A 27,039-nucleotide genomic window follows, 5' to 3' on the forward strand; every position below is an offset into this window, starting at 1 on the left:
TCATGACTGACTCCAGCTGCCTGGAGGATGCACGCAGAAGAAGTGGAGTGCTACAGAGAGTTTAATGGAGAAGACAGTGAGAAAAATGACATAGATCTTCTCAGGCGTAAGACCTGCAGCAAAGGAACCCGTGTCTCCCTGGTACCGGGAGGAGAAGTCATGAACATGAAAGAACTCTCTGCACTGCTGCCTGCCCTCCTCCAGTGCTGGGGCCTCGTCCTCCATGGGGGTGGTTGTCCGCACAGCTTAGAGCAACCAGGGGCTGCTTGACCCTCTTCTTTAGGGTCGGCATTTGCTCAGCACGTGCTCTCGCTGGGAGCAGGAGCTGGTGCCTGAGTGTGCCCCTCACCTTTCCTTACCTCGTGCGCTCCGTCTCTGTGCTGCGCTTTTCCAGCGTGCTGCAGAGAAACAATGAAACCAGCATGTGCAAATGGGGATGTCTTGATTCTGATGGTTGAACTTAAGAATTGGAGGGCAAATTTGGTTATGGTAGAGCCCAAAACTTTACAAAAACCAACCAAACAAAAAACCCCAACAAAACTCCCAAACTCAACAACACAAAAAACTGACAGTCTTTATCTGAAAAAATTCCAAATTCTACTTTTCTCTGAGAATCTTGGTTTCATTTTTGCCCTTTAAGCATTAAAAATATTCTTCATATCTTTGATTTTAAAAGATGGACAAATTTGAAATGAAAAATATTGTTTTGACACCCATTTTTGGTGTAATTTCTATATATTGAGTATATTTCTCCTGATTGTTATTTCTGGAGCAGTGCATGGGCTTAGATACTGTTGGAATGTATTTTAATCTTTATCTACTGCACCTTCCTTCTCCTCCTAGGTCTTTACTATGGAGCTTTTAGGACTGTTCATTGTCGGGAAGTTTCTCTCTACTTCTGTTTTTTTGAATTTTGGCGCTCTGCTTTCCAAAGTAAATTTGCTCAGTCGCTTTCTCTTTATTATGTTATCAACCTGCCCACCAGAACAAGACTGTGAGCAGAACTGAGATGCACATATTTAAATAACCACTTAAATTTTTTCTCTGTGTTTTCTTGGTAAATTCTGTATGCTGAAGATACCCCGCAGTGTAATACTAAAAATGACAGTCGCCCGTTGTTTGCAAGATGTGTAATGCTTGTAATACCACAGAGTGGTAACAGTCTGGAGCCTGATACTGGTAAACAAGACAGAACAGAGTGAAAAACAACTTTAAAAGAGTTTGGAAAAAAAAGTCTTTGCTATAGATAATAACGTCCTCTTCCACAGCCTTTCAGCCTGTCAGAAATGCCAAGTCTGTGTCCTTGTTTTTGCTTAGTAGTTACATAAGATCATCTCTGCAAAAGGCCTTATTTCTACATTTCCCCACAATCTGGTACAAAAATGTCCTATTGTGCTTATAGGTGTGGTACAGTAGGGAACATTTGGAGCCTGGTCTAGTATTTATACAGCACTTTTACATTTTCGGACAGCTAGCTTGCTTTTTTTTTTTTTTTTAAAGCAACTTTCTGGAAAAGTTTTTAGGAAAAAAAAAAACCACTGCAAACTTGCAGACTAAAAAAGACTGAGGTTGAAGCCAGTCAATCCTGAATGTAATTTAAAATCTTGACTGTCTTTCTGTGCACAGGTGCAACCTGCCTCCTCTGTCCAGTGAATACAGCAAGGACGTTGGATTGAAAACCCAGCTGGTGACTGCAAATCCCAGTATAATTCAGAAAAGGTAGAGCACATATTTTTCCTTCTCTGGTCGGGGGAAACTAAAAGAAAAATACTTCATCTGTGTTATAGGTATTAGTGCATCAGAGTTATGTTCTTAATGGTCTTCTGATCTTGGAAAAGGATCTGGAAAAGATGAAATAAGCAATGCTTTGGTGTTAGGTGAAATAATTCAAGACTAAACCCCTGATCCATTCACTGTAAGCAGGGAAACTAAGGGAGGCTGGCTTTTACAGAGTTATTTTTTCTACCATACTCCCCTCAGTGCTTCCAGCTCCCTCCCTTTACCATGCGCTGGAAACGTGCCAGAGATGCTTTGGCTGCTTCCAAGCCAGGCACATACTGATGGGTGGCCCAAACTATGCTGCTGGTCAGGCCAGCTGGCTGCTGCATCCCACAGTTAATGAAGATGCTAATTTGGGTTTCTCTTTGCTTCAGCACTGATAACCTCTGAGTCCTTACTGTCTTCATATTATTTGTTTGATATTGAGTTATGGGTACAAAAGTGGTTAGGATGGAACTGATTGTCAGGTTGTGATCATACAAGCCTCGCTTTCTTAGGAAACTGGGACAAATTTTTGTTGTTTATTAGAGTTGGTTGAAATTTTCCAAATGTCAGTAGCTGATGAGAGAGGGGAAAGGAGGCGGGGAGAAAGAAGTCAACGCCATCTCTCTGATTTTGCCTTCCTGAATTTTAATTGCTATGTTATTTGTTTATCACCCGGAATGAGGTAGGCTGTTCTCAGGCAGAACAAGATCTGGTAGTAACCTGCCATGTTCACTAAAAAACACAGAGACAAGGCATAAACCAAGCAGATGAACAGGAAATGGTTAGGCATAAAGAACTGCATAATGCGGGTACTGGGAGGTGAAGGATTGTGAAAGGAAGCAAAGCAGGGAAATAAAATGCATAATAGAAAGCCAGGTGTTTTAGAAAGAAGAAAGGCACAAGCTTGGAAATAGATGTTTGATGGTATTTAAATGTAATATTTTTTCCCCTCTATCAGGAACTGAAGGGTTCTCTAGTTTTGTGTGTGGAAAAGATGACAGTCTTTGACAGAGTAGAAAAGAGAGCGCGAGTAAGGGAGAAATGGAGTAGTAATCAGCTTCAAGAGCTGATTCCAGGCATAGAGTGTCTGAATAGGAGAAGGCACAGAAATGCTTGTGGGATGAGATCAATGCAAACCAAGCAGAACTGGCAGAGGGTGGCACCAGGTGCTAGGTGAAAAGAGGGAGCTGCTCAGGGCAGTGGACCTGAAGATGGGGAATCTGAAAATCCTGTGGGACGTAGATGGCTAATGAGATTGATTTAAGAAGTGGGATGAAATGGCCAGAACATCCCATCAAGGAAGGAAGATCAGTTTGGCCATGGCATTTTGGATAAAATGAAGAGGAGCAGTGTGAAACATGAAGGTTACTGAGGATTTTACAGTTGTCAAGGCAGAGGTTTATTAAACTCATGGACATTTATTTTGCGCCTTCCCCTCCATCAAGGCCTAGAGTGGAAAGCTCGCTGTACTTAGTATTTTTGAACAGAAGAGGAAAAGGAAAAAGAGTTTTAGTGATGCTACAGGGAGACTATGGAGCTATGCTAGAGACACTGTGGAGTTGTCCAGCAAGAAGGAAGGGAAGGAGTGAACAGATGGTTGAAGAAGCAGATGGAGAGAGTGAGATGCTACTTTGTAAGAGGGGGATATCACAAGGAGGAGTGGAGAGGGAGGGAAATGAGAAAAGAGAAAGGGAGGAAGGAATAGACAGGGAACAGGAAATTGTTCAGGGATTGTGTTCAGTGTCAGTTTTCAAAATGAGTGGATGATAACTGCAATGCAAGACCTTTGATGAGAATGTAATGTGGGATGTATATGCACGTGTATTGATTAGATAAGGAGATATACAACCACTAACTGAGAATAAGACCGAGAACAAATTCATAGCGCTGAAAATTGGCAGAAACCTCCTCTGAGGCTTGGAGCTCTTGAGAGATCTGACAGTTTGCTTCCTCTGCCTGGTCAGGAAGAGACTTTTTTTAAAAGAATATTTTACTGATGTTTCCTGTACGCTATCCAAAGTAATTATTTTACCTCCTGTGTGTTAAGTTAGAGTTGGAAAAAAAGGTTAAAGCTTGGAATTTAAAATAGAAAAAGAAGACTATTGCTCTGTCAACAAATAATCCATTTCTATGGAAAGAAGCTTTTTAAGGAATTAAGACTGCATATAAGTCCAGACTTTCATGAAATTCAAGGACATTCAGATTGATGACTGATATGTATCTGTTTCTAAGCTGTAAGTTAACTAGCTTCACATAATGCTATTATTCATTATCATTCTTCCCCTCTTCTCTTGTCCTTACTTTAAGTAGGTTGATATTGATGAGGCTTGACATCTCAACTATTTCTCAAGTGTGTCATGGCAGATTTAGTGAATTGGTCTTGCAACACCATTCATGGCTTCTAGAAGATTTATCCCTACCAGATAATTTATGATGAGGCATGTTGGATAGGGCAATGTTTTCATACCAGGGACGTGGAGGCAATTATCTGCGCAGTTTTAAAACCAGAATGACTGCCTTTAGAAAACTAAATTGTTGGCAGTAATTATTGCAGAGTGACATCTGAGCTACCACCATTTCCCTCTAGACTTAGAGCCTTAGGATGGGAGAGTCAAGATTTTAATCTGGGAGGACATTGACTTTAGAGATACCTTCTAAACATTGCCTTCTGTAAAGCTTCGAGTAAGCAAATAATAATGAAAGAATTAGAGATCAAGTTCCTACTCTGTTTTCAGCAGGAAATATGACTCTGCAGGTAGTACAGTTTTCACTTGTAGAATGTTGTGCTCAGTTCTCATTTGGGTATGAGAAATGATGAGGAATTTCCTACCCCAACTTTGGTTCATATAATACAGAAGTACTGACAATGGAGGTATTACAATAGAAATTTGCCCGGCTGACTAAGAGGACTCGTGATGACTGCCCCAGTTTCTTTTTTTGTCTAAAATATTTCACGGACATCTCCCTTCAATTAGTATTGGAACTCACAGTCCTTTAAGCCTGTGTGAAAGTTCTTTTTCCACCATGCATTCAAACCTTACCTCTCTTGTCAAATCCTGGTTTGAAGTTGCAATTGGGATTGAAATGTTTCATAAAGCTACTCCTGGGGCCACTGCGACCTCTCCCACCCTCTACTGCCCAGTACTATTGAGGGACTGCCAAAAGGTTGGTATCTTTGATGTTTCTACTTCATTCCCCTACCACCCTAGTCAGCTTGGCCTTATCTGTAGGGAACCACTTTGTAGGCAGAAGATTATTCTATATTTGTCCTGGTTTTTATTTTCTTTCCATGAGTAGCTGCTATAAGTCCCTGCTAGGAAAGAGGCAGTGCAGTAGCGAGACCTGTGATGTGCCTACAGCCGTTCTTAAGACTCTGGGAAAAATCAAGAAGGTTATGTCATGTACAGTGATTGTTTCTATATTATGAACGCTTGTCTGCAGCTGTGGAGAGGCACTAGTCAGTGGATCGTACGTGAACATAAAAATGCTTAAATAGGTAGTGATGTTTTTTGACCAATGGCATAAGATTTTTGACTAAGAAATGCAAAGACTTACTATTTGGGGTGTGGATGTTGTGTGTTTCTGAAGTCGCTGGCTCTGGGCTGTTTGAGAAGCAAATTCTAGCAATTTCTAACCATCTTCAACAACTCTTGCAAATGTCATATAATAATATTCTTACCTTTTGTCTAAACTTTTAATTTAATCTGCAAACAAATGCTGTTTGCGGCAATCGTCCTTTCTAGTCACCATGTCTGCTTACTCTGTCTAACCCATGCACACATATATCATCATTAATGTGGATATAATAGTCCAAATAGATGGTTTCCCAGCACTCAGTAAGTTTCAGATCACAGAATCACAGAATCGTATAGGTTGGAAAAGACCTTTAAGACTGAGTCCAACCGTAAACCTAACACTACCAAGACCATCCCTACACCATGTCCATAAGCATTCTCCAGGAGAATACTCGACTGATGTTTGTTGGTGAGTATTTTATCCATGAGCTGTGTGAGTGTTTCTGACCTGTGTAGAAATAATCTCATTAGAAAACGGCACGATGACTATGGTAGCATTCTTTATTCGCCATAATTCAGGATTGGTATAACCGACAGAAGCCCGCGAGGTACCTCCCGACACTGTCTTTGAGATGTAATCAGATAATTGGTTGAATCGTCTGAAGATTTTGCCCCTTCTCCTTTCAGGGTGCTGCATTTTCTCAGCACGGATGGTGCTGGAAGGAAGACATGTTGCACCTGGGGGAGAGCAGGCAGCCGTGCAGCTGCTCGGGGGCTGCTGCTGCTGCTGCTCTCAGCTTGAGGAGCAGATGGCGAAGGGGGACTTGGGGTCGCTGCCCTCGCAGGCCCTGTATGATGAGTAATTAGATCTGCTCCTTTCCCTAGGGGAAACCCCTCCCTGCCTCCTTCTCACCTCTGAAGGGAGAGCTCAGACTCTTCTGCTACCTGAGCCCTTCCACGCTGGAAAGCACGTCAGTCCATGGCAGGGGCAGAGCGTGGACTGATGCCGCTGGTCTAGCAGGAGAGGAGAGCCCTTCTGCTGAAGGGAAGAGCCAAGGTGCCCTTCCCCGCCTCCGTCTCTCCTCTGCGGCTGCTTCGGCGCGGCGCAGGCCCCCGAGAGCGGGAGCTTCGTGCACGCAGAGGATGCAGAGCCGGGCTCTGAGGCAGAGCTCTGCCGCCCCTGTCCGATATCCTCTCCCCATATCAGGTCAATCCACTTGGATGAGGACCGGGTCATTCCTGTGCGCGTCTAGGGCTTTGGAGGTTACCGTAATTACATTAATTATGAAAATTTCTGTGAAATACCTGTGCTTTCAGAGGCAGGGTGAGGGTGTAGGTGATCCGTGTTTCTGCTACTACAGCGTGCCTTGCTGCTCTGAATACAGAAATAGGTGAAGGGTTAGTTGAGGTGGTGTCTAACTTCATTCTTTGAAATGTGGATATTTTTATTTAAGTCTTTATAGTGGAGTCTCTCAACAGTTGTATAACATTGCCAATAGTCTGACTGAAACTTGGATAACCAGATTTAGGATCAGTCATTGCACTTTGCAGCTCAGTACGAACTTCCATCGCTGAATGTGAATTTTTTTTTTCAGTAAATTAATTCACTTTTTTGATCTCTGCCATGTTTGACAAGTTTTTGCTGCATCCAGTTTCCTGCAGTAAAGCAAGATGAAGGAATGAGACTAAAGGCTAACAAATGCAATGATTCTGCCTCTGAGCTTTGAAATGTCAGTTAAATATCGCTGTTGTTTATTAGGTTCCCACGAAATTTGAGTGGGATTAAATTTGCTTTCCAGTTCTCCCTGCATCTTAGAGCCGACTAATAATCTTTCCTGGATTCAGTCCTGAAGACATCTTTGAATCCAACTGACTTAAGCCATTAAGAATAAAAAGACAGAACTGAGGCAATTTTTTAATTTGATAGAAGATTCCTTCATCTTTGATTAAACAAATGTACAATATTAGGCCTGTTGCTGACACTCATGAAAATGGTACATGAGAATTCCTCTTGACTATGTCTCCATGTAAAAACTATATATTCTGTTCCTAGGTAGTTACATTTTAATTTGGTAATTGCAAAAGATCAGAAAAAGAAAGAAAAAAGCCCACCCATAAGATAAGTTATTGAAGGAAAACCCTTATTGCTCATCTTCTCCTTTCTTTAGGAGTCAGGTAATGGGAAGATCTTTCCTTGTAATGTCATTTAATCACCGGATTTTAAATATTTCACATAGAGGCTCTTCTTTCATTCCTGGTATCTGAATATATCTCAGATTATTTCATTTAGAAGTACTCCAAAAGTGATAAGAATCATTGTTTTCATTCACATTGCAAAATTACCGTTTTATGTTCTTCTGCAAGAGTCTGTGAACATCTATGCCAACAGCAAGGGGATAAAATTTCTGGGAAGCACTTCTTTAGAGGCAAGACTATAATAAACCCTTCTGTATATGGAGGTTGCGTGGCGCCCCATTTGTTGGTAGTCAACCTTTTCTCTCCTCTCATTCAAAATTCATTTAAAAGCTTTAAATTTATTAACTACTGAAGCCTTAGTTTCTCTCTGCGAGGAACACCTATTTTTGTCCTCATTTGAACAGAAAAGGAAGCGAAAGTGTGGTGATGGAGAGGATTTGCCAGTCTTATGACCAGGCCAAAGGCAGAGCCAGGAAAAAAACCCAGAATTTCTGATTGGCTTTTGTGATTTATTAGCTGATGAACAGAAATATGTGGAGTTGTAACAAAGCCATGCTGTGATTGGGACAGTTTGATGCTATTATAGCCATTCTTTGACCCCAATTAAATCAATGGCTTTTACTCTCTTATCTGTCCTCTCTCTCCGTAATTTCTAGTGTGGACAGGATTATAATCTATTTTAAAGTAAGAAAAGTATATAGAATACTTTTAAAAATGCTGATCTATTTTGTATTTTCCTCTGCTTTTTACAGATGAGATTTAGATGATTTTTTTCCTTTGAAAAGTTGCAGAGTTTGGCTGCAAAGTCATATGTCATACTTTTCAGTGATCTAGAAATCATAACCTATGTTGGGAGACTTATGTGGAACTGTCTTTTGCAGTCGAATCAAACATTCCCAAATAATTCAATTCATTTGAATTAAACCCTATATGTACTGCTCCAATTTTGAAGTCAGCTTTTGAAATCATAGCAGTAGATCAGTCACACAGATGAAAAGCATCTATCCCACTACAGATATGCAGCCAATACCAAATGAAGTGGCACTGCAAGCATTAGAGTTAGAATTCAAAGGTATAATGAAAAATTAGAGAAGCATGCTGAACTAAACAGAATGCTATCCAGAAAAAGCAAATGTAGAGTATTCCACGTGGGGAGGAAAATGTGAAAAATTGAGGGAGTTATTGGCTAGGTGGCATTTCTGCAGAAAAGAAGCATGTGGTGTTAGGTCAGTGACTGAGTATGAATAGGCAATGTCCTACTATTTACATAATAGCAAATGCTGTGTTGGGTTATCTAAATAAGTGTAATGCATGAAGAGATGTATTTAAGCTCAACTATGGCATCAGCTGGGGTACTGTACTTGGTTTTGGCACCATGTGTTCAAAAAAGCCCCAAATCCCAAACATGGAGCGTCAACTGCAAGGTGCAGCAAAGAGCAGGAAGAAAGAGAACTAAGAAGTGTAAGCCCCAAGGAAAGGATTGTTGCATCTAGAGGAGTCTCAAAATATATCAGCTTCAAAGAGAAATGTCGGTTGCTGTTGATGAGATGAGAACCAGTGGGCTGAAATTTTGGGTTAGGAAAATGAGAACTGTTATTCTCATAAGAATAGAAAGAAAAGAATAGAAAGAAAAGAAAGAAAGAAGAAAAGTTATTTAATCTCCTAGGGGAGAAGAAAGGAGAAGGAGAAACTGAGGAGAGCTGTAACAGTTACCTGGGGGCACGGTTAGGTAAGGTGGTGGAGGTGAGACAATACCTCATCAGCAAAAGCAATGGCTAGATACTAGGAAGAACTTCCCAGACAGTGCTGTGAAATCCATATAGCTTGTGCTTAAGTACAGGTCAGATAAGTCGGGCTGATCAAGTAAAATCTCCCCTGAGACAAAAAGCAGGAAAGTTGATATTTTGGGTGAGCCTCTGTTCAATTACTCTAGAAAACTCTCCATGTTACAGTAATTTAAAGGGCTAATTGATAATGAGATGAAATGGGAAATTATAAATGAAATGTCATGAAATTATAGTTTGATGCTTTCTCTTAAACAAAAAATAAATGTTTTATTAATGATCATCATAAAGCAGAGAGAGAAGATATCAGGATTAAAATAATCCATTTGGATTTCTGATTGAAAGTCCTCAAATTTCACATCTAATGTGTGTTTATTATAGAGTTGGAGAGGAACAGGATGCATTATCTTACATGCACATTTATAGATCTCCTACCTTAAACGGATTTTGATGATAATCATAGCTATCTCTATTGTGAATGGCATTTTAATTGCAAATCTTTGCCTTACCAAAATCACCAGTGCTTGCCCATATGTGCTGATATTCATTAACACATTGTCTCACACATATTCATTTTCTTGGCAAGCCATTGCAGGAAGACTGATGCTTTTTGGTGTTCCCCCTCCCCCCCCACCTCCTGCTGTCTTCTTAAGACCACTGTATTGAAGAATGTGCCAGCAATACTAAACAGAAAGACAACCAGCTGTCTGATTTTCCATTATTAGGTTTGTGAAATGGGAAAGCTATATATGTCCTTGAGCAAATAATGCTTTTAATTAAGGTGATTTTTTTCATCCTTATATTGCTGCAGTAGGACTTGATATGAGAGCTTCTAAATCCTACTGCTAGTATGTGGAATAGTGTACCCAAGTGCCTCACGTTTAAGGATGTGAGTAATGGCTTCAAAGTCAGTGGAATAACTTATATGTGTTTTGCTGGATCAAGCAATTTAGTGTCTTGTATGAATGACGCAAGTTTGTTCAGGGTAACAACCCAAAAGACTTTTAAGTGCTTAATCCATGTTCAGGTAACTAATCTTTCTTTGGTCTTTGGCTTTAACCCAGATTTTTCTACCACTATCCTATCTCTTGGATTTTTTTCAGATATTGATTGGAAAGCAAATATATCTTTTTCAAAATGAAGATACAAGGCATCCTGCAATCTGAAAGACTGCAAATAATACGAGCACAGAAAACTACTACTTCTCTGCAGTCTGTCAGATTGTGACATTCCCTCCTTTTCTTTTGTTCCCATCTCTAAAAAACAACTTTCACTTTTAACAGCATCTGCAGCTGTGTGATCCCCTAAACTTCAAAGAAAGCCTCCAAATTCAGGAGATGGTCGTGGGAGTGTAAGAATTATCCTTATGGGCTTAGCCACAGGCCAAAAGCTTTAGGTTAAGCATAGGTGTCAAAGAGGCAGAGAGGTTAATTAGTATCTATTTTCTCATTAAACAGTGGAGGGGATTGCTGGGAATGAGATAATCTAGTTGAGAAGACTGGTGGGTTTTATTCCTCTGCTAATCTCTGCTGATTTGTGCAGACTTGTGAGATCCCAGCGCTGCTGATCTCTGGCAGAGGCTGATGGGCTGTGCGGCAGCTTATTCAGCAGTCTTCAGTCTGGGCAGCAAGGTAGGTTGGGAAACCAGTTGCTAGGCTGGTCAGCAAGAGCTTGCGCCTTAGAAGCTCCTCCCTGTTTTTATTTTTGCACTCTCAACTGGCGAGGACAAGATCTGGCCAATCATTTTCAGACAGAATTTGTTACAATGAATGCAGAAGTATTTGAAATGTTTTTCTGCTGACATTTTGGTTTTCATAAACAATCTTTCCATTCATATAATGTCTGTAAAGATTTGCTTGTTTGAAAGCAATGTTTTCCTCAAACAAAATTTTAGGACATTATTTCAATGTGAATTTCAGTGAGAAGACTAAATCAGTAGGTCTTAGAATAGATGCTGAAGGAAAGGATGAATGTAGAGAGAAACACCAATGTGGAGTCCTTTAGGGGAACAGATTCTCTCCTGGTGTAAATCACTGTAGCTCCCACTGCAGTACTTGACACCCACCAAAAACCTGACTTGGCTTTTTTTCTCATCAGGGAGGGTTGGTTCTTGCACTTATGTAGCCTTTGGCTGGACTTGCTTTCCAAGAGAAAACATCCTGGAGGGTGTGGATGAGACCATCTCTTCCTCCTAGTCTGCTTTGGGGTCCGGGAAGCCTTCTCTGCCCACCCTCAGTGCTGTAAGTGTAGCCTGTCCTTTGAGAAGGACATGTAGGCAAGTTGATTTGTTGGAAAGCATGAATACTAAGAGGCTGCTAGTAGAGGCAAGGCAGAAGCTGATGCTTCATAGCTAAGCCATTTGGTGTAGTTTTTAACTGGAGAGTTTTCAGCTCCAGGTACCAGTGCTAGTTCTGTGCTAGCCAGCTGGCACCATTGATGCTAGCCAGTGTGTGAATCAGAACACCTTTTTGATCCAAAATTGGTTATTTCTTGTAACTGGGTTAGTACCAGAATGTGTAGGTATCTCAGCACCATCATTTTCCTGATGTTTACCATGTAGACTTAGCGAGTGGCCAAAGTGCACGTTACTAGTCATGAAGATAGCCTCACAGAAACCCCCAGATTACTCCTAAACAGTCCACACCTAAAGAAAATACTGTTACATCCCTGGGAAATATAAAGATCTGTTGACATTTGTTGCTTTTCAAACTATTATGCTCCCCCTAAGCTGGATGTGCAGTTTTAAATCTAGGAGTGTGAGGTTGTGACTCATTAAATGTTTTTTTATAAGCAAAACCTGAGCTGATTAAAAGGACAAGCGGCTTGAGTCAGAATGTTAAAAAACTGCTTTATCTTTCATACACAAGGATGCTGTTAAATTGCTAGAAATGAGTCATTGTAAGCATTAGATAACATTTTTCATGATCAGCCTTTTATGTATGATAACAGAAATAGAATAATTTTCAGTGAAAATACACCTCCAAGTAGAGGTGGGTTTATTTTATTTTATAGTGAAACTGCTATTTTTCCGAACAGAACAAATCCAGTTGTAAAAACTGGCATTTGAATTTTATTGCTTTTAGTTTACTTCTGTAGAAGATTTGAGAAGTTGACAGCTGTCAAATTAGTCTTTTCCTTATATTTGTTTAGATAAATGTTTAGCTATAAAGATCCTTGGAGGGTAAGTAAGTGATATACTGGCTTCAGATGTGACTGAACTACTGGATCATTTTGTGCATAGGAAGGTTGGTTAATACGGTGTGAGGAAGGCATAGGGTTATCAGCGAAGGTTGACCAGCTTGTCTGCTGGCAAAGAACAACTAGAAGAAAGATTTTTGCCATAAACCTGTATGGATTGGGCAGTAAACTACTCAAGAACATGTGCCTTCCCAATAGCTTCATGCCTATTGCTGACACAGGCATAAGAGGGAAGAAGGGGACAACCTCAACTCTAGATAGACACATCTGTTCTCCAGCAGTGCTCCTCATATTAGATGTATCAAAATCATCTGTGGGGGTACTGAACTTGGTGGGTGCTTTGAGCTAGAGATACAGCAGGGTCTGTTGTCTGTTCAGGCACTGCTGTCTTGGTGACTGACTCCAAGATCTGATATTTTTTCCAGTGAGGCACCACTGACAAAGGAGGAGGGAGGGACTACCATTTGCCTCTCTTTCATGTAGTGTAGTAATAAAGAAATTGTACATTTTATCTTACTAACTCAGATGCTTCTTGTCTTGCTTTATCTCTGCAGTTTCCTGTGAGGTACAACTGCTTGCCTGTTCTTTTCTGGAGGGCTGATGCTACTTAATACAGCCTCATCCCCTTTCTTTTTTAATGCTCCATATTAGGAGCTGGATGTTGACCCACTATATTTTATTTGCTTATTGTTTGCCATTTCTGTTCCTTGGATTTGCTACTCTAAGTACAAGAACTGGTTTTGAAGGAAATGTATTTGAAATGTTAAAAAATTATTTGGAGAGGTAGGAGAAACAGAGCATGAACAGTAGAGGGGAAGAAACAACCTTTTAAAAGTACCTGCATGCTAAATCGAATCTTTTATCTTTTATAGTTTTTTATTTTCATTAGTTTCTCTGTGGGATGACTGAAGGGCAACAAATCTGGGCATTACATGATAAAGTTAAAATTGTGATTCATGAAATTCCAAACAAGAATTTTGAAGTAAAATTCTGAGAAATTGCTAGAAATTCATTAAAAGTGTAGTAATTCAACACCTGCACGGCAATACTCTGATACACCTGCAAGGCTAGTTTCCTCTGATTGAGGAAACTAGCATTTGAGAGACTGTCATACACTGAAAGAAAGAGGAGGACGTAGGCTAGAGCAAGTCTAGTGCACGATAGTGAAGGAGTCAATACAGCGAAGATAAACATTTAGTCTTAAGAAAGGGTTCAGAACAGAAGTGAAAATGGAGAACAAACGGGTTAAGGGATTTTTAGGTAAACCAGAAGTTAGAGAGATCTGGAGAAATTTTTTTCAGGAGTTTATAAGTAAATAGCCAGAGCAGTATCAGAAACACTAAGGAAGGTTCTTTGGAACTATTTTTTTTCACATGTTCTCAGCGAATGGTAAAAAAGGAAGAGTAGTCCCTGTATTAAAAGAGTGGGAAAAAATGAAGGACAGAAGGAATTAATTATTCTGACTTAGTTTAGTACATGGAAAGAGAGTGGAAATGGTTAAACACTGAAGGAAGTATCTAGATGTTCAGAAGGCCTTTCACGGGAGGTAACAAAGAAGTTAAATGGCATCACCATTGAGGAAAAAGGGTCATCAAGGTTTAAAACCTATTCTCAAAGCCAAGGTGTGCAAGGTATGAAATTAAGTTTTTCAAGTCTGTCTCAGAAAGTTGTGAGCTTCTTCTGATACTGATTGATTTATGTTCCATAAGAAGTCTTGAAAATTGTAAATAGCTTAATTCTGACAACTCTGGAATGTGTTTGTAAACTTGGAGGCAGGGAGGAAAGGGAGAAGAAAGCATCAAGCAGCTCTACCCACAGACTCATTACTGTTCATTAAGAGATCTTTGGAAGAAATGTTCTGATTTTATTGTAGAGATGTCTGTGTTTCACTTGTATGCAGACTGACAGAATGAACAATTAGGTAACTGTGTATATGCAAAATGGGTAGAATATTTATGGAAGGCAGCATTTCAAAATGACATAGCAGGGAAAAAAAGACAGATGAGGTTTTTTACCAGAATGGCCCTGTCTTTGTATTTCTCTGAGTTAGTTAGATTTGTGAAGGAACATAAACTCAAAACTGAAGGATTCAGTTAATATATGACCAAGTGATGGTCTATTCCTGGAAAACTCTTTGGAGACCTTCCAGGAGGAGCAATATGGACAACAAGGGGATACAGCAGGTAGTTTCCTCTTTATTCATCATTCCTAGAAAGAGTTTTGCTTCCTTTGTTGGTCCAGGAGCATGTCCAGTATCTTCTAAAAAGCAACGGTACTTTTCTTGTAGCTATATTAGTTTAGGAATATAAAAGATAAGGTCTGTAGGGAGAGAGAATATTCGATAAAAATATAGCCAAGTATTTAAGCACACAGAAGGCCTTCCACAAAACATAAACAAGAAAAAGTACCAAATTAAACACCAACAGTTCTGAGAACTATTTCTGTTTTTTACAATGAATCAGCTGATCTAAGACACTACCTCTCCCTATAGATCTTGCCTTGTTTATCTGCTGGGGAAGTAAAGGCATAGATTTTCTTTCAGTTCTCCTCTGCTCCATCCATACCCTGGCAGCATAGCAACAGTAATCCTCTCAAGTGTTGACCTCAGACTCACAGAAGTCAATGAAGCCATGCCCACATTGCAGTGAAAGAGCTGCTTCCAAAGCAGATGGAAACCAGTGTATTGCCTCTAATCTTCTGGCAGCCTTGGGCTTTTACTTCATGAGTATTTTTGGTAATGCAGGCCTGATTTGGTCCAGAGGACATATTTTGGCGACACCTGAGGTTGGACTCACAGATTCATACCATAGAAGGAAGACAAGCCTGGTTTTGAAGGTGGTCCTGGAGCAGCCAACAACAGACAATGAGTCATGGTTGCAGAGAGCTCCTTTAAGGGTTTGCCTGGGCCTTGGGGGAGGGATTCTACAGTGCAGAGGGACTCAAAGAAAGTGTAATATGTGGCCTACGGTGGCATCAGTTCATCTGCATCTTCCACCAGAGAGCTTAGCAGCAGGAAGTCCTCTGCAAGAGGGTAAGAGGACCTCAAAAGGTGGACGGTAGTAACAAGGGAGAGAGTCTAGTGATGAAAGAAGTCTTAGTATCTGTGGAGCTCCTGGTGTGGTTTTGATTGTCCAACAGTAAATGGAGAAAATGCACAGCAAAGGTGTCTGCATTTTGGGATGTGATGTGAGAGGCTGTCATGATTATTTGTAAACATGGAAGACTGTTTTATCAACTTATGGTTTCCTCTTCTGACTAAGCTAGAAATACTTTGCAAGGAGAACATATCTACTGCTTCTCTGCTTGGGCTAAAAGTGAATTAGGAGTTGCATTTATTTTGGACCAGTAAAAAAGACAGGGTTAGAGGAGAGCAAGAAGGTGATTAGGACCAAAGGCTGCAGTGTAAGTTGGGAAATGCTCTGAACATGTAGCATCAGCCATCTGACTGGCCTTGGATTCCCCTTGTGTGTTCCATCTGCCACCTTGTCCTTTCCCCATGCGGTGGTGAGCTGAGCTGGGGAATGTACCCATGTGCTTGAACTAAACCACAGAGACTTACTCTGACTTCCATCAGCACATGGGACGTATCAAGGGATAGTAATGGTAATCTGAGCTCTAACTCCTGTCAGTTTTGTCATCCCGGCAAGACTGAAAGTTTTCAGTGCGTTTACTTGCGTTAATCAGGGATCCCTGCCCCGCAGTGCTAGATGTTGTCTGAACAAAAGACAAAAAGATAGAGCAGGACAGCTCCAAAGAACTTGTGGTGGAAATGAAGGACAAAGAATAACGGTACAGAGACATGGAGGAGTTCAGCAAATCCATACGGTTTGGCCTGACTAGCAGCAGCCTCCACATTGCCCAAGTGCTCTTTTTTTCATAAAGCCACTTGGCCAACGCATAGGCTGGATTCAGTTTCTTACCTTTCACTGTGCTGTTCTTATGAACAAAACCTGCTTCTCTTTAGACATAAGGCAAGAAATAAGAGTGGCCTTTCTGAATTTGATGCCATTTCTAAAGCAAAAACCTGCCATTTACATTAATGGAAGCCTTATCTTGAGTGCTCCAGAGCAACTTCCACCAAAGTCCATAGATACCGTGGTTTCTTGCACTCTGGCTGGTCTGTACACAGCATTCACTTTTTCTTGTTTAAGATTGCACTTAAATAGCAAACACCCAGTTACACTGAGAGCTCCAAAGAAAAGTCTATGACATCATAGTAAAAAATTAGGGCTTGAATATCTAGGGAATAATCATAAAATAAGCTCAGGCTTGCATGAATTTAAATTTCATCAATTAGAATACAAAGCTAGATCAGAGTGTATAGACAGCTTCTAATGTTGAACTGTATTATTAACAGCTAATAAAAGATGGAGCTCTAAAGTGCGAGTATAAAGGAGCTCCAGTAGAGTAATTTTAACACTCTCCCTTGAGTATGTGAATATACAATTGTAAGATTTGGCATTGCTGATTTTGGTATGCTGTTTAAGCATTTGAATAACTTGTGTACTTCTCACTGAAGCAGGCGGGCTGCTAAAATCAGACCCTCAAGGTTCTGACTCTTTGAGTCAAATTGCACACTGAAATTAAGCGTTCATTTCACATGAGTTTTGAAACAATACACAAGAGATTTCTCAAGTGTATTAGAATAAGAAATTTTAGCCACTTTATGAACTTTTTGTACATGAAATCTTATAATTATTTTTAACTTCATCTGTGCCAGCCTTTTAATTGGCTTTTCTACGGGGGTATGGATTCTTTGTGCTTTAAAAGGAAAATGAATTGCAGTTTTCAGACTAGAATGTTCCACTGTGACTTTCCTACCTTTTTTGCTTTGATCTCTCTAGAAAGATAGCAAACAATGTGCAAAATACATGTGTTCTTGAATTTCTAATTCATTCATTTCATTACATGCTGTGAGGGCGTTGATTCTTGTATGATAATTATTACTTCTGCTACTGTTGGCAGGGTTTACTTACAAAGAAGACAGTGTTTCTGCCTGCGTTTATGTCCAGAGCAATGTTTCAAATCAATAGCAGTGGTGAATATGTACTGTTCTGAGAAATAATCTTGGCTCAGTTTTCCAGTGCCATGTCTGTTTCATACAGCAGGTTGGCATTAGTGAGTAACGCTGATATGAAGCACAGTGTAGAACAGAGAGCTAAGTCCATCACTGTTTCTATGGCAAGAGTTCATCCTGTGTCTTAAAAGACTGTGGCTCATTTATAACTTAAATCAAAATTTCCTTCCTGATTCTGGTCAAACTCTATCAGCTTCATTCTCTGCTACCTTGCACTATCTAGTAATGAAGTACTGTAGTACTGTAATACAGTAATGTAGACCTATACCAGATGGGTGTATTTACTATCCAACTAAGAGAGTAACTAATCTAATATTACCTTTTCCAACCCTACTTCAGGCAGAGACTTGGCTAAATCCTGTGGGTAGATTTTTACATATGCAAGTCTAAGCATGTAATTTGAAATATTCTGCTTACTCTCTGCAGAGACTGAACGAATGCAGATTTTCATAGCTAAGGTTACTTGCTCAAGTCTTTGCAATGCTGCAAATATACAAGCAAAACAGCGACCACCTTGGCAGGATAGAGTTGAAATCTTTTTTACAGCTGTGCTGGTTTTGACTAGGATAGAGTTAATTTTTTCCATAGTAGCTTGTATGGGGCTATGTTTTGGATTTGTGCTGAAAACAGTGTTGATAACACAGGGATGTTTTCATTACTGCTGAGCAGTGCTCACACAGAGTCAAGGCCTCTTCTGCTTCTCACCCCACCCCACCAGCGAGTAGGCTGGGGGTGCACAAGAAGCTAGGAGGGGACACGGCTGGGACAGCTGACCCCAACTGACCAAAGGGATATCCCACACCATATGGCGTCATGCTCAGCATATAAAGCTGGGGAAGAAGAAGGAAGGGGGGGACGTTCGGAGTGATGGCATTTGTCTTCCCAATTCCCAACCATTACGTGTGATGGAGCCCTGCTTTCCTGGAGATGGCTGAACACCTGCCTGCCCATGGGAAGGACTGAATGAATGCCTTGTTTTGCTTTGCTTGCATGCGTGGCTGTTGCTTTACTTATTAAACTGTCTTTATCTCAACCCATGAGTTTTCTCACTTTTACTCTTGTGATTCTCTCCCCCATCCCACTGGGGGGGAGTGAGCGAGCGGCTGCGTGGGACTCAGTTGCCATCTGGGGTTAAACCACAACAACAGCTAAGCCTGATCAGGATTCACAGAATCACAGAATGGTTGGGGTTGCGAGGGACCCCTGGAGGTCACCTGCTCCAACCCCCTGAACAAGCAGGGCCTCCTAGAGCTGGTGGCTCAGGACCGTGTCCACCTGGGTTTTGATTATCTCCAGGAATGGAGACACCAACACCTCTCCAGGCCACCTGTTCCAGTGTTTGACCACCCTGACAGAAAAAAAAGCTTTTCCCTGTGTTTAAACAGAATTTCCTTGTTTCACAAACCAGGTGCCTGTCTCACTTGAGGTGTCTGGTTTGATAGGTCTGCTTAGATGTGCATAGCTGAGAATGCTATCAATAGTTGCCAGAACTTGAGCTGAAGGTCTGTGATATAACCACATTTTCTGTATAATGAGATTTTAATCTTTTTTTTTTCTCTCCCTCTATTCCTATTTAGTAGCTCTTTCTTTATAGTTGCTCTTCCATTTTGCATGCCAACACATATTAACGCAGCATTCTCCTTGTCACTGATACCTTAGATCATGTAGTCTTTTAGAGATTTTTTTAAATTATTGAAACCTAGTCTAACGCATGTAGAAATACTCATTGTGCTTCTTCCACTCACTCCCAACGTCAATATTAGACTGAGCTGAGCTAGCCGGCCCATGGAACAGTGAGTTGGGTGGCACTGCTCTGCTGTGGCCTAACTGGAGGTAAATCAAAACCAACTAGAAATAAAAACTGCCAAAATGAGTGAAAGACAAAATGTAATAAGCAGGATAAAAGGATGAAACATGACTTCATTATTTTTTATTTTTATGAAGGGCATTTCAGTAACTGGAAGATCTACTTACACTGTACAAGGTAAAAGGGGGTGTTTCTTAGATTCTTTAGACTAATTAAACTATTTGGCTTGCTCTTGATATGGTGAAGGGTTGCTTCTCAGATATTTCTGACCAAGCTACATCCTACTTCCTGCTATTTTTATGCCAGACTAACCTTTGGGGGAAAAAACACTCCAAGAAATAGCCAGATTTGTATCCTGACAGTAGACTGCTTGAGCAATAGTCAGGACAAGAAAACAGTAAGAGTTAAGCCTCATTTTTTAAGAAAGCGAGTTACCAAACAAAAGAAAAAAAACCCAAAAAAACCCAAACCCAAAACCAAACACACTATTCTTTAACAGCAACTGCAGTGTTCAGTTTTGTGAGACTGGGCCTTAAAACAGAAAATACAAATTTAGTCAGATATACATCAGAGGTTGCCAAGCAAAATACAGTGAAGACCCTGCGTCAGTGCCAGGTTTGTCGTAGGCTTCCGTTGTTTGTGGAAGATAGGAAGGATGAATAGCCAGGGGAATAGCCCTGTAAATCTGAATCAGGTTAGGGGCTAAGGCGGAGTAATACTGAGCTTGTTTACTGATAACAAAATGATCACGCTGCATGTACAGATCCAGAACTTTTAATGGATGTAAAGCACAGTTGTGTGAGCCAGTAGAGCTTGTTACTCTCTAAATGATTCTTTGCAGGAGATGGGCAGCTCATCATCTGCTCATGCTCTTCCCATCAGCCCTAAAAGGGTCAGGTAAGTTCAGTTTACTCTGGGGTGACCCAGCTGGGGCTTTAGTAGGGATGTGCCAAACGGATGGATACCCCAGGAGTCCTAGTCATGCTCTGTCCTCAGGTCATGCTCCACACGCTGTCCAGCTGGACGTCACTCGGTCAAGCCGATTTTCACTGTGCTCTGGTCTAGGCCAGTAGAAGTTAGTGTAAGTGCAGAACAGGCTTGAATCACTGAGTGCAAACTTCTTGAAGGTAGAACAAAAATAAAAATGAGTGTTCATATTAGCATGAAGCTGTCTGGATACTGCTAACAAGTAAAATGGGAGGCAGTTCAGAACTGCAGTTCCTTCACGGGTTGTCTTTTGGCTCGAGTCCACTCATGCCTTGTCTCAGTCAGTCTCCCAGTGAATGACGACTTAAGCTGTTCTCGTCCTTCTGTGTCAGGCAGGAAGGAGCCTTCGAAAAAGCTGCAGAGTGTGGGTGGTATTAAAGCATGCCTGACAGCCAGCTGCAAGGTTTACAGTTGGCCTTTGGGAAGGGTTTCTGACTGTTGATCGTGAACTGTAACGGAGAGCAAGAACCAAAAGGCTTGTTTGTGGGGTGTGATATAAAAGATTTGGTCTCCATCCCACTTTAGAAGGTGGTTTTTTTTGTAAATGGAATAAGTTTAAGTCAAGCTGCTGTTTACAGACCGTTGCGGAGCTGAAGCATTTAGCAAAGCAGATGAAATATTGTCCCTAATTTTCAGATAGGATAACAGAAACACGAGGGAGCCGTTACAGACCAACACTGAGTCAGAGTGAAGTCTGGAGCAGCATATTCCTGGCTCTTTGCCCAGTCTTCAATCATAGGTGTTTGTTGAGGTATCTGGTATGAAGAGCGGACTTACATTCTTGGCTGCTCATGCAATCTCTTTCATGAGTATTAAATCTGCATAAAGAGATTAATGGGACCTGGCAGAGAACCTGTTTCTGTCTACAGAGTTACTAATTGCTGTTCACACAGTGTCAGAATATTGCAGGGTTTGGTTCTCATCTCTGATGCTTCTTCCTCATATACAGAGGTGTTCATCAAGTTGCAAATGTACTGTCCAAGGAATTTTGCTCTGCCATGGACTGGCAGGACCCTGAGCATTCCACTTTCCTACAGAGTGGATGATACACATCAGTTGTTCAGGGATGTGTCCCTTCCTATTAGTTTTCCACAATCACTGAGCAGCCACAGCACAGAAAGACCTTCAACATCCTCGTTTTGTTTTCATTAGTGTTCCTGGATGTTGCTGGGTCAGCTCGGTTCTGGAGTATTATTTACCCTTCCTCTCATTTTGCCCTTTGCAACCTTGCCTGAAAATGTGTCTCTGTGCAATGAAGCCTTAAATAACCACTGTTAGCAACAGTCCTGGAAACCCAAGTAAAAAAATTATAAATTCATCAATGGTGGTGGCGAATGTTATTTACTTACTTGAAATAAAGTGGGTGTGAGATATTAATGCTTTTTTTTTTTCCTTTATGTGCTTACTAGTTGTGAAGGATAATTCTGTCCTATAGAGTGAACTGTCTTTTAAGGGACTTATTCCATCTTCACATGGAGAAAGGCGTGCATGCATGATAACCTTCAAATTGCATTTCGTTGTCTTCAGGTGGCTCTACTAAGCATCTGCTGGCTCTGTTAAGACAACAGAGGTACGGCAGCTGAAGACCTGACCCACAGTTTTCAATATGAATTTTGTTTGTTTTGCACGACTCAGACTTCTCATTTCCTGAAGGACATTTATTGCTTATAGTGGAAGGGACATTGTAGTGGTCAGGGCAGGAACTAGGAAGCAAGATTTCTGTTGTGTGCTAGCTTTCTGATATCAGGAACAGTCATTTTTGCTTCAGATCGCCTACTTGAAAAATTTGCTATAATGATACTCATTGGCATAGAAGGGGTTGATTTTTAGAGTAAATGTTTCTGGAGTTCCTTGGTTAGAACTCAGATAATGTCCTTTGCTTAAAACTGGAGCGAGACTGCTTTTGCCTTTGTAGCAGGGTGTAGTTCTTAAGTGAGTTGAGCTGGGGTATTAGGTAATCTCATTCCCATTTTCTATTTTGTGCTTTATTCTACTCTTCAATCTGGCTGTATAAGTAAAGCAGCATCGTCTAACTGGAGGGGAGTGTGTGGGCTGAATCTAGCCTTTGGAAAGCTTCTGTCCAGTCTATCTCCCTGTCTGTGGAGGAGATGGGGAATAGCTGGTCAGGCAGCAAACACAGTCTGACTAGCCAAGTGACTCCTTCAGAGCCTCCGCACAGCCTGACGAAGTGAAAATTGCTGCTGCTGCTGAGACCAGGGAGGTATGGGGGGACTGGCAGCTATGGCACTGAACAGAGAGTTGGAAGAAAAGGTGGAGGAAGAGAGTGGTGTGAGGGTGTTTGGGAGATACAAAGATCTGAACCCCAGATCCGCTTCTCATCTTTCTTGTGTTATTTCCTCCCCCCTTTCCTCACTAAACAAGTAACGCACTAAACACGTAACACCAGCTCTGTGTGGTTGGAAGCAAAACTATGTCAGTGCCATAGGAGAGTTTGCAACGATAATGTATCTGAGTGATGTAGTGTAGGGGCAATATGTGCCCATAACAAGGCACACGTTCCCTCTGCTTCTCCCTGTTGCATATGGACTAGTCATGAACATCCTTTGGCGGCTGCCTGGAAAGGACTCCTCTGTGAATTGCTCAGGGGGTTCTTTGCAACTTCCTTTTACACAGTTTGCCAGAAGTTTTGAGTCGTGCAAGGTGACTGAGTGGTTGCGTGCATAGACTGTAATCATGAAGTGCAAGCTGTTCAGGCAGCTCTGACAGCAGCAGCCTGAAGAAAGAGGACATCCTAGTACGTGATGAACTGACTGCTTTCAGGATGGTGGCTCACTAATAGAGCCAGGCATATGTTGTCGCTGTTTTTCTATGCATATCCTTTAACTTGCTGAGAAAATGTGCTGAGACCTAGATTTTTTTCTTCCCTTTTGACATTTGCTGATAACAGATAAGCATGTTTTTTCTTAAAATGTTTGCTGAATCTGTAAATTTGCCCTGGATTCTATGGCATTATTATGGGTAGGAAAAAAAGCGGGGTTAAATAAATAATTTTAACAGCAACCTGGTTATAAGGTAGGAACCCTTTGGCTATCTCCCATCTTGCAGCAGCTTTGGACTTTATGCCGAGTGAGAACAACTTGAATATGGAGTGTTCAATGATCGTAACAAACTGCTCATGAATTGCACAACACAAGTCATTTAAACAAATAAATAATTTTCAATGACTTTTTTGTGTGTGCATGGACCACTTGGTGGACTGTTTAGTAGCCCTCTCAAAAACTGTGGTGTTGGTTGATTTGTTCTGCCATATTCACTTAGCTCTGAGTCATTGTGAGCTGAAGCAGAAATTATCTATGAGTCTCTTCTTTGTATTTAAATTATATTAAGCAGTCTGCTTCATGCCATATAAGTCTTCACTCAGAGATCTGGCTGGATTAGCAATGCAGGCACAGCTGGAGTTACAGATAATGGATAACATCCTCAGCTGGTGTAGTATATCCGTATAATTCTAGCGAAGCCAAAGGAGCTACACTAATTCTCACCATCTGAAAAGCTATAGTTTCTGCAATTGCTCTCTTTCTCTCAGCTGCCAAAGCTTATGTTTGGGCCTTTGTGCTTCTCCAACAGAACTTAATGACATCCCTTGTGTCTGAATAGGGCAGAGTGCCCTGTGAACAATAGGTTTTCTTGCGAATGACTGAGTGGTAATGCTGGGAGGTGCTTTTCGCTTTCCTCGAAACTGAGGTGTATGCAGCACTTCTGGAGGACCGGATCTAGGTTATTTGTGAGGCACTTGTGATTTTTACTATACTTTTAATTTGTAGTGAAGGTAGCACTGAACTAAGGCTCCTTATTTAAATTACCAATTCATAAGACCATGTCATACCATAACCGTTAATTAATCAGAGACAGATTCCCCATTCCCTTTACATTTTAATTATTTACACTTATGTATCTGCTCTCCAGATGTCTGCAATGAAACACAAAAAAATACAAATTATTACAGAAATCTGTAACAAACAAGCCTATAGTTCTTAAAGACACAGGCCAATAATTTCTGAATATTTTTCCAGTGGTGTTTTTCCCTAGCCCTTTTGAAGCTTTCAGTACAGAAAACAACACTCCGGCAGTATTTGTGGTTTTGGCCAAACGTATTAAAAACAGAGTAGGATTGGAGTACCGTGGACAAATGAAGCACTAGTTTGGATGAAATTTAATAACCTTGCATTTCCATGTGACAAAATACACAACTTGCCTATCGTAAGTGCAGTTGTTCACTTGGGACAGCTGTAGAGCTTCAGATCCAACCGTGCTGCAAATTGTCTCACCTAACTGTGGGTATCACAAAGTCCAGGGTTTCCTCTAGGCTTCTGCAGTTAATGGAGAGAGGGGAAGGAGCGCTCTGTGAAGATGAACTGCCCTCTGAAGGTGCTTATTGCTCTGAGCTGGTGAGAGGGGTGGTTAAAATGACCGGAGATGTGTCTTAGCCCTCCTCCAAAGCCAATCCTCTCTGGTTTCTTAAAGAGAAGAGAAGCTGCCTTACCTGGTGAACAATGTTTGCAGCTGCTGGGTCTCACTTTAAAAAGCATCTTTGATAACTAGCAGCAGCTTTCGATTTAGGAAGTTGTTCCATATAACAGATTTTGATTTGTTACCGTTGTGCAGTAGACTTGACATGGCTCTTGTCTGTTTGCTACCACCACACAAACCAGAAATTGTTTACTAATGAGTGTTATTGCAAAGAGACCGAAACAGGCTGCACATACCATTTGAGGAAACTGTAACATATACCCAACTCTCTCTCCCTCTCTTATATATCTACATATACACGTGTGTGTATATATATAAAATATCAAGATTTACTTCTGACAGTCCAATCTTAGAGATGTGCAAATAGTTAGTTATTTTGTTAGCTGGAAGGTCCAAAGAAAGTAAAATAATTATTTGGAGTTGTAGGAAACATTTTTGAGGGATCAGACTGGAGTATTTAATTTTGTTTTGAAGCACTAAAAGTGTTCGTATTTGAGAAAAATGAAATCTGAGATACAATTTAAAGCAAGACCTGACTCACTTTTGTTTAGAATATATTGAAATATCTTGATACTTTTCCCCTCCAGCTCTTACTGTGAGATGATTTGCATCTAAGCGTTTCGGATTGCAGGCTCCATCAAAAACATTGCCTAACTGATGGAAACATCAGTTAAGGTCAGCAAGCAGAAAAACTCTGAATAAAACTCTTAGTAGACTTTTATTCTCATAGAAGCATTTTATCTCCCAAATCAGTTACTCTGGATTTGCAATTATGTAATTGAAAGCAGAAATTGAGTTTGTTTTGTAGGAAACCTAAAGTTATTAATAACCAGAAGCTACTGATTATTAGCTGAAATTGTAATTTCACATTGTTTTTATTCAGTGATGAACTACAAAATTACTAAGAGAGCCCTTCTAGCCATGATTAATATTAATAGAAGTCTTAGTGTTTCCAAAAGGCTGTCACTCTCAGTTCCTATATATTTTCTGGTGCCTATACCTTTAAATTAATGTGATTTCTTTAGAGTGTAATTGGATATTTTTATAGCGTATAGCAGGGAAGGCTGTCTAATATTTTGAAACATGACATTTTGATGACTACCCATAAAACAGCAGTCTCCTTTTGGCCACCAGAATGCTAACATTCATTTTTCTAGGAATCAGCCAGCCCATAATACGTGTGACAGCAGCAGTGTATTATTTATAAAAAAAGGCTACGTTATCCCATTTTTAACTTATTGTAATGCGTGTACAGACTTCCATAAAAGCTTTAAGTCACAGTGAACATTCTTCTAATAGATTAATGCTATGACTAAGGAGATAGAGTCTAGTAAAGTAGCCTTCATTTTTAGGTATGACTTTGCAGTCTTACAGAAGGAGGTGTATCTCCTATTTTGGGCTAATATTTTTAAGTGTTGTACATGTTACAGTATTGGACCGATAAAACCGAGAAGCAGCCCTGTGACTCTAGTGACAATATAATTGGTGTTGCCCATTATGGTTTATGAATTTCTCCTGCAACTGAAGTTACTTGCTAATATATTTGTCATCTTCAAAGCCAGTCTCTGGTATAGATACAGGTACCATCTATTCTGCACCTCACTGCAGCTCAGCTCCATGACCGGGTTCTCTGCATTTTTGTACAATGCTGCTGCTGCTTGGTTTTGCTTTTGCCAGGGGACACTTTGAGCAGCTTGAGTGTCAGAAAAAGCTCCTTTACCTTTCCTTGTATTTAAATGGCCAGAGTGGGTGTCATCTCTGCAGTTTCACAGCTCCACTGGTAGTGAGAACAGTTTAACTGATTATAAAGTGAGAGAAAAGATACAAATCTTTTAACCGAGCACTGAGAACTGAAAGTGGCACATGGCAATCGTAGGCTCAGACCGAGCACATGTGTGAAGCCCTGGAGCCAGTGGCTGAGCTGGCCTGATGGCTCACGTGTGGCAACAGTCCCTACTGCTTCACCCTGTTTTAGCAGAAGTGAAACATGAATTTATAATCTCCCTGTAGGAGATTAGGAGAACCTAATCTCCACCGGCTCGTTACTGAGTTCTGCTGTGAACTAAGAAAATCAGTTTTTCCCTCTTTACTTACCATTCTAATGAATTAAAAATAAACTAATGAGCATAAAGTGTTACATCTTTAACTTTTGAAGTTTCAAAAAAATACCAGTGAAAAGCTAATCAACTAATTTATGGACGATTAATCATTCCCTCAGAT

The 27,039-nt window shown here is 40.7% G+C and overlaps 1 protein-coding gene across 1 annotated transcript in view; it reads left to right on the forward strand.

The window, feature by feature from the left end:
- ST8SIA1 (ST8 alpha-N-acetyl-neuraminide alpha-2,8-sialyltransferase 1) overlaps window positions 1-27,039 on the forward strand; it is a 132,609-nt gene that overhangs the window by 76,536 nt on the left and 29,034 nt on the right. Inside the window, exon 4 of the mRNA XM_072875097.1 lies at window positions 1,627-1,719. Within this exon, the coding sequence (XP_072731198.1) occupies window positions 1,627-1,719 (93 nt within the window). The remainder of the gene's footprint in view (window positions 1-1,626; window positions 1,720-27,039) is intronic.

Source organism: Ciconia boyciana, chromosome 1, assembly GCF_034638445.1.
Source record: "Ciconia boyciana chromosome 1, ASM3463844v1, whole genome shotgun sequence".
Classification (NCBI taxonomy): domain Eukaryota; kingdom Metazoa; phylum Chordata; class Aves; order Ciconiiformes; family Ciconiidae; genus Ciconia; species Ciconia boyciana.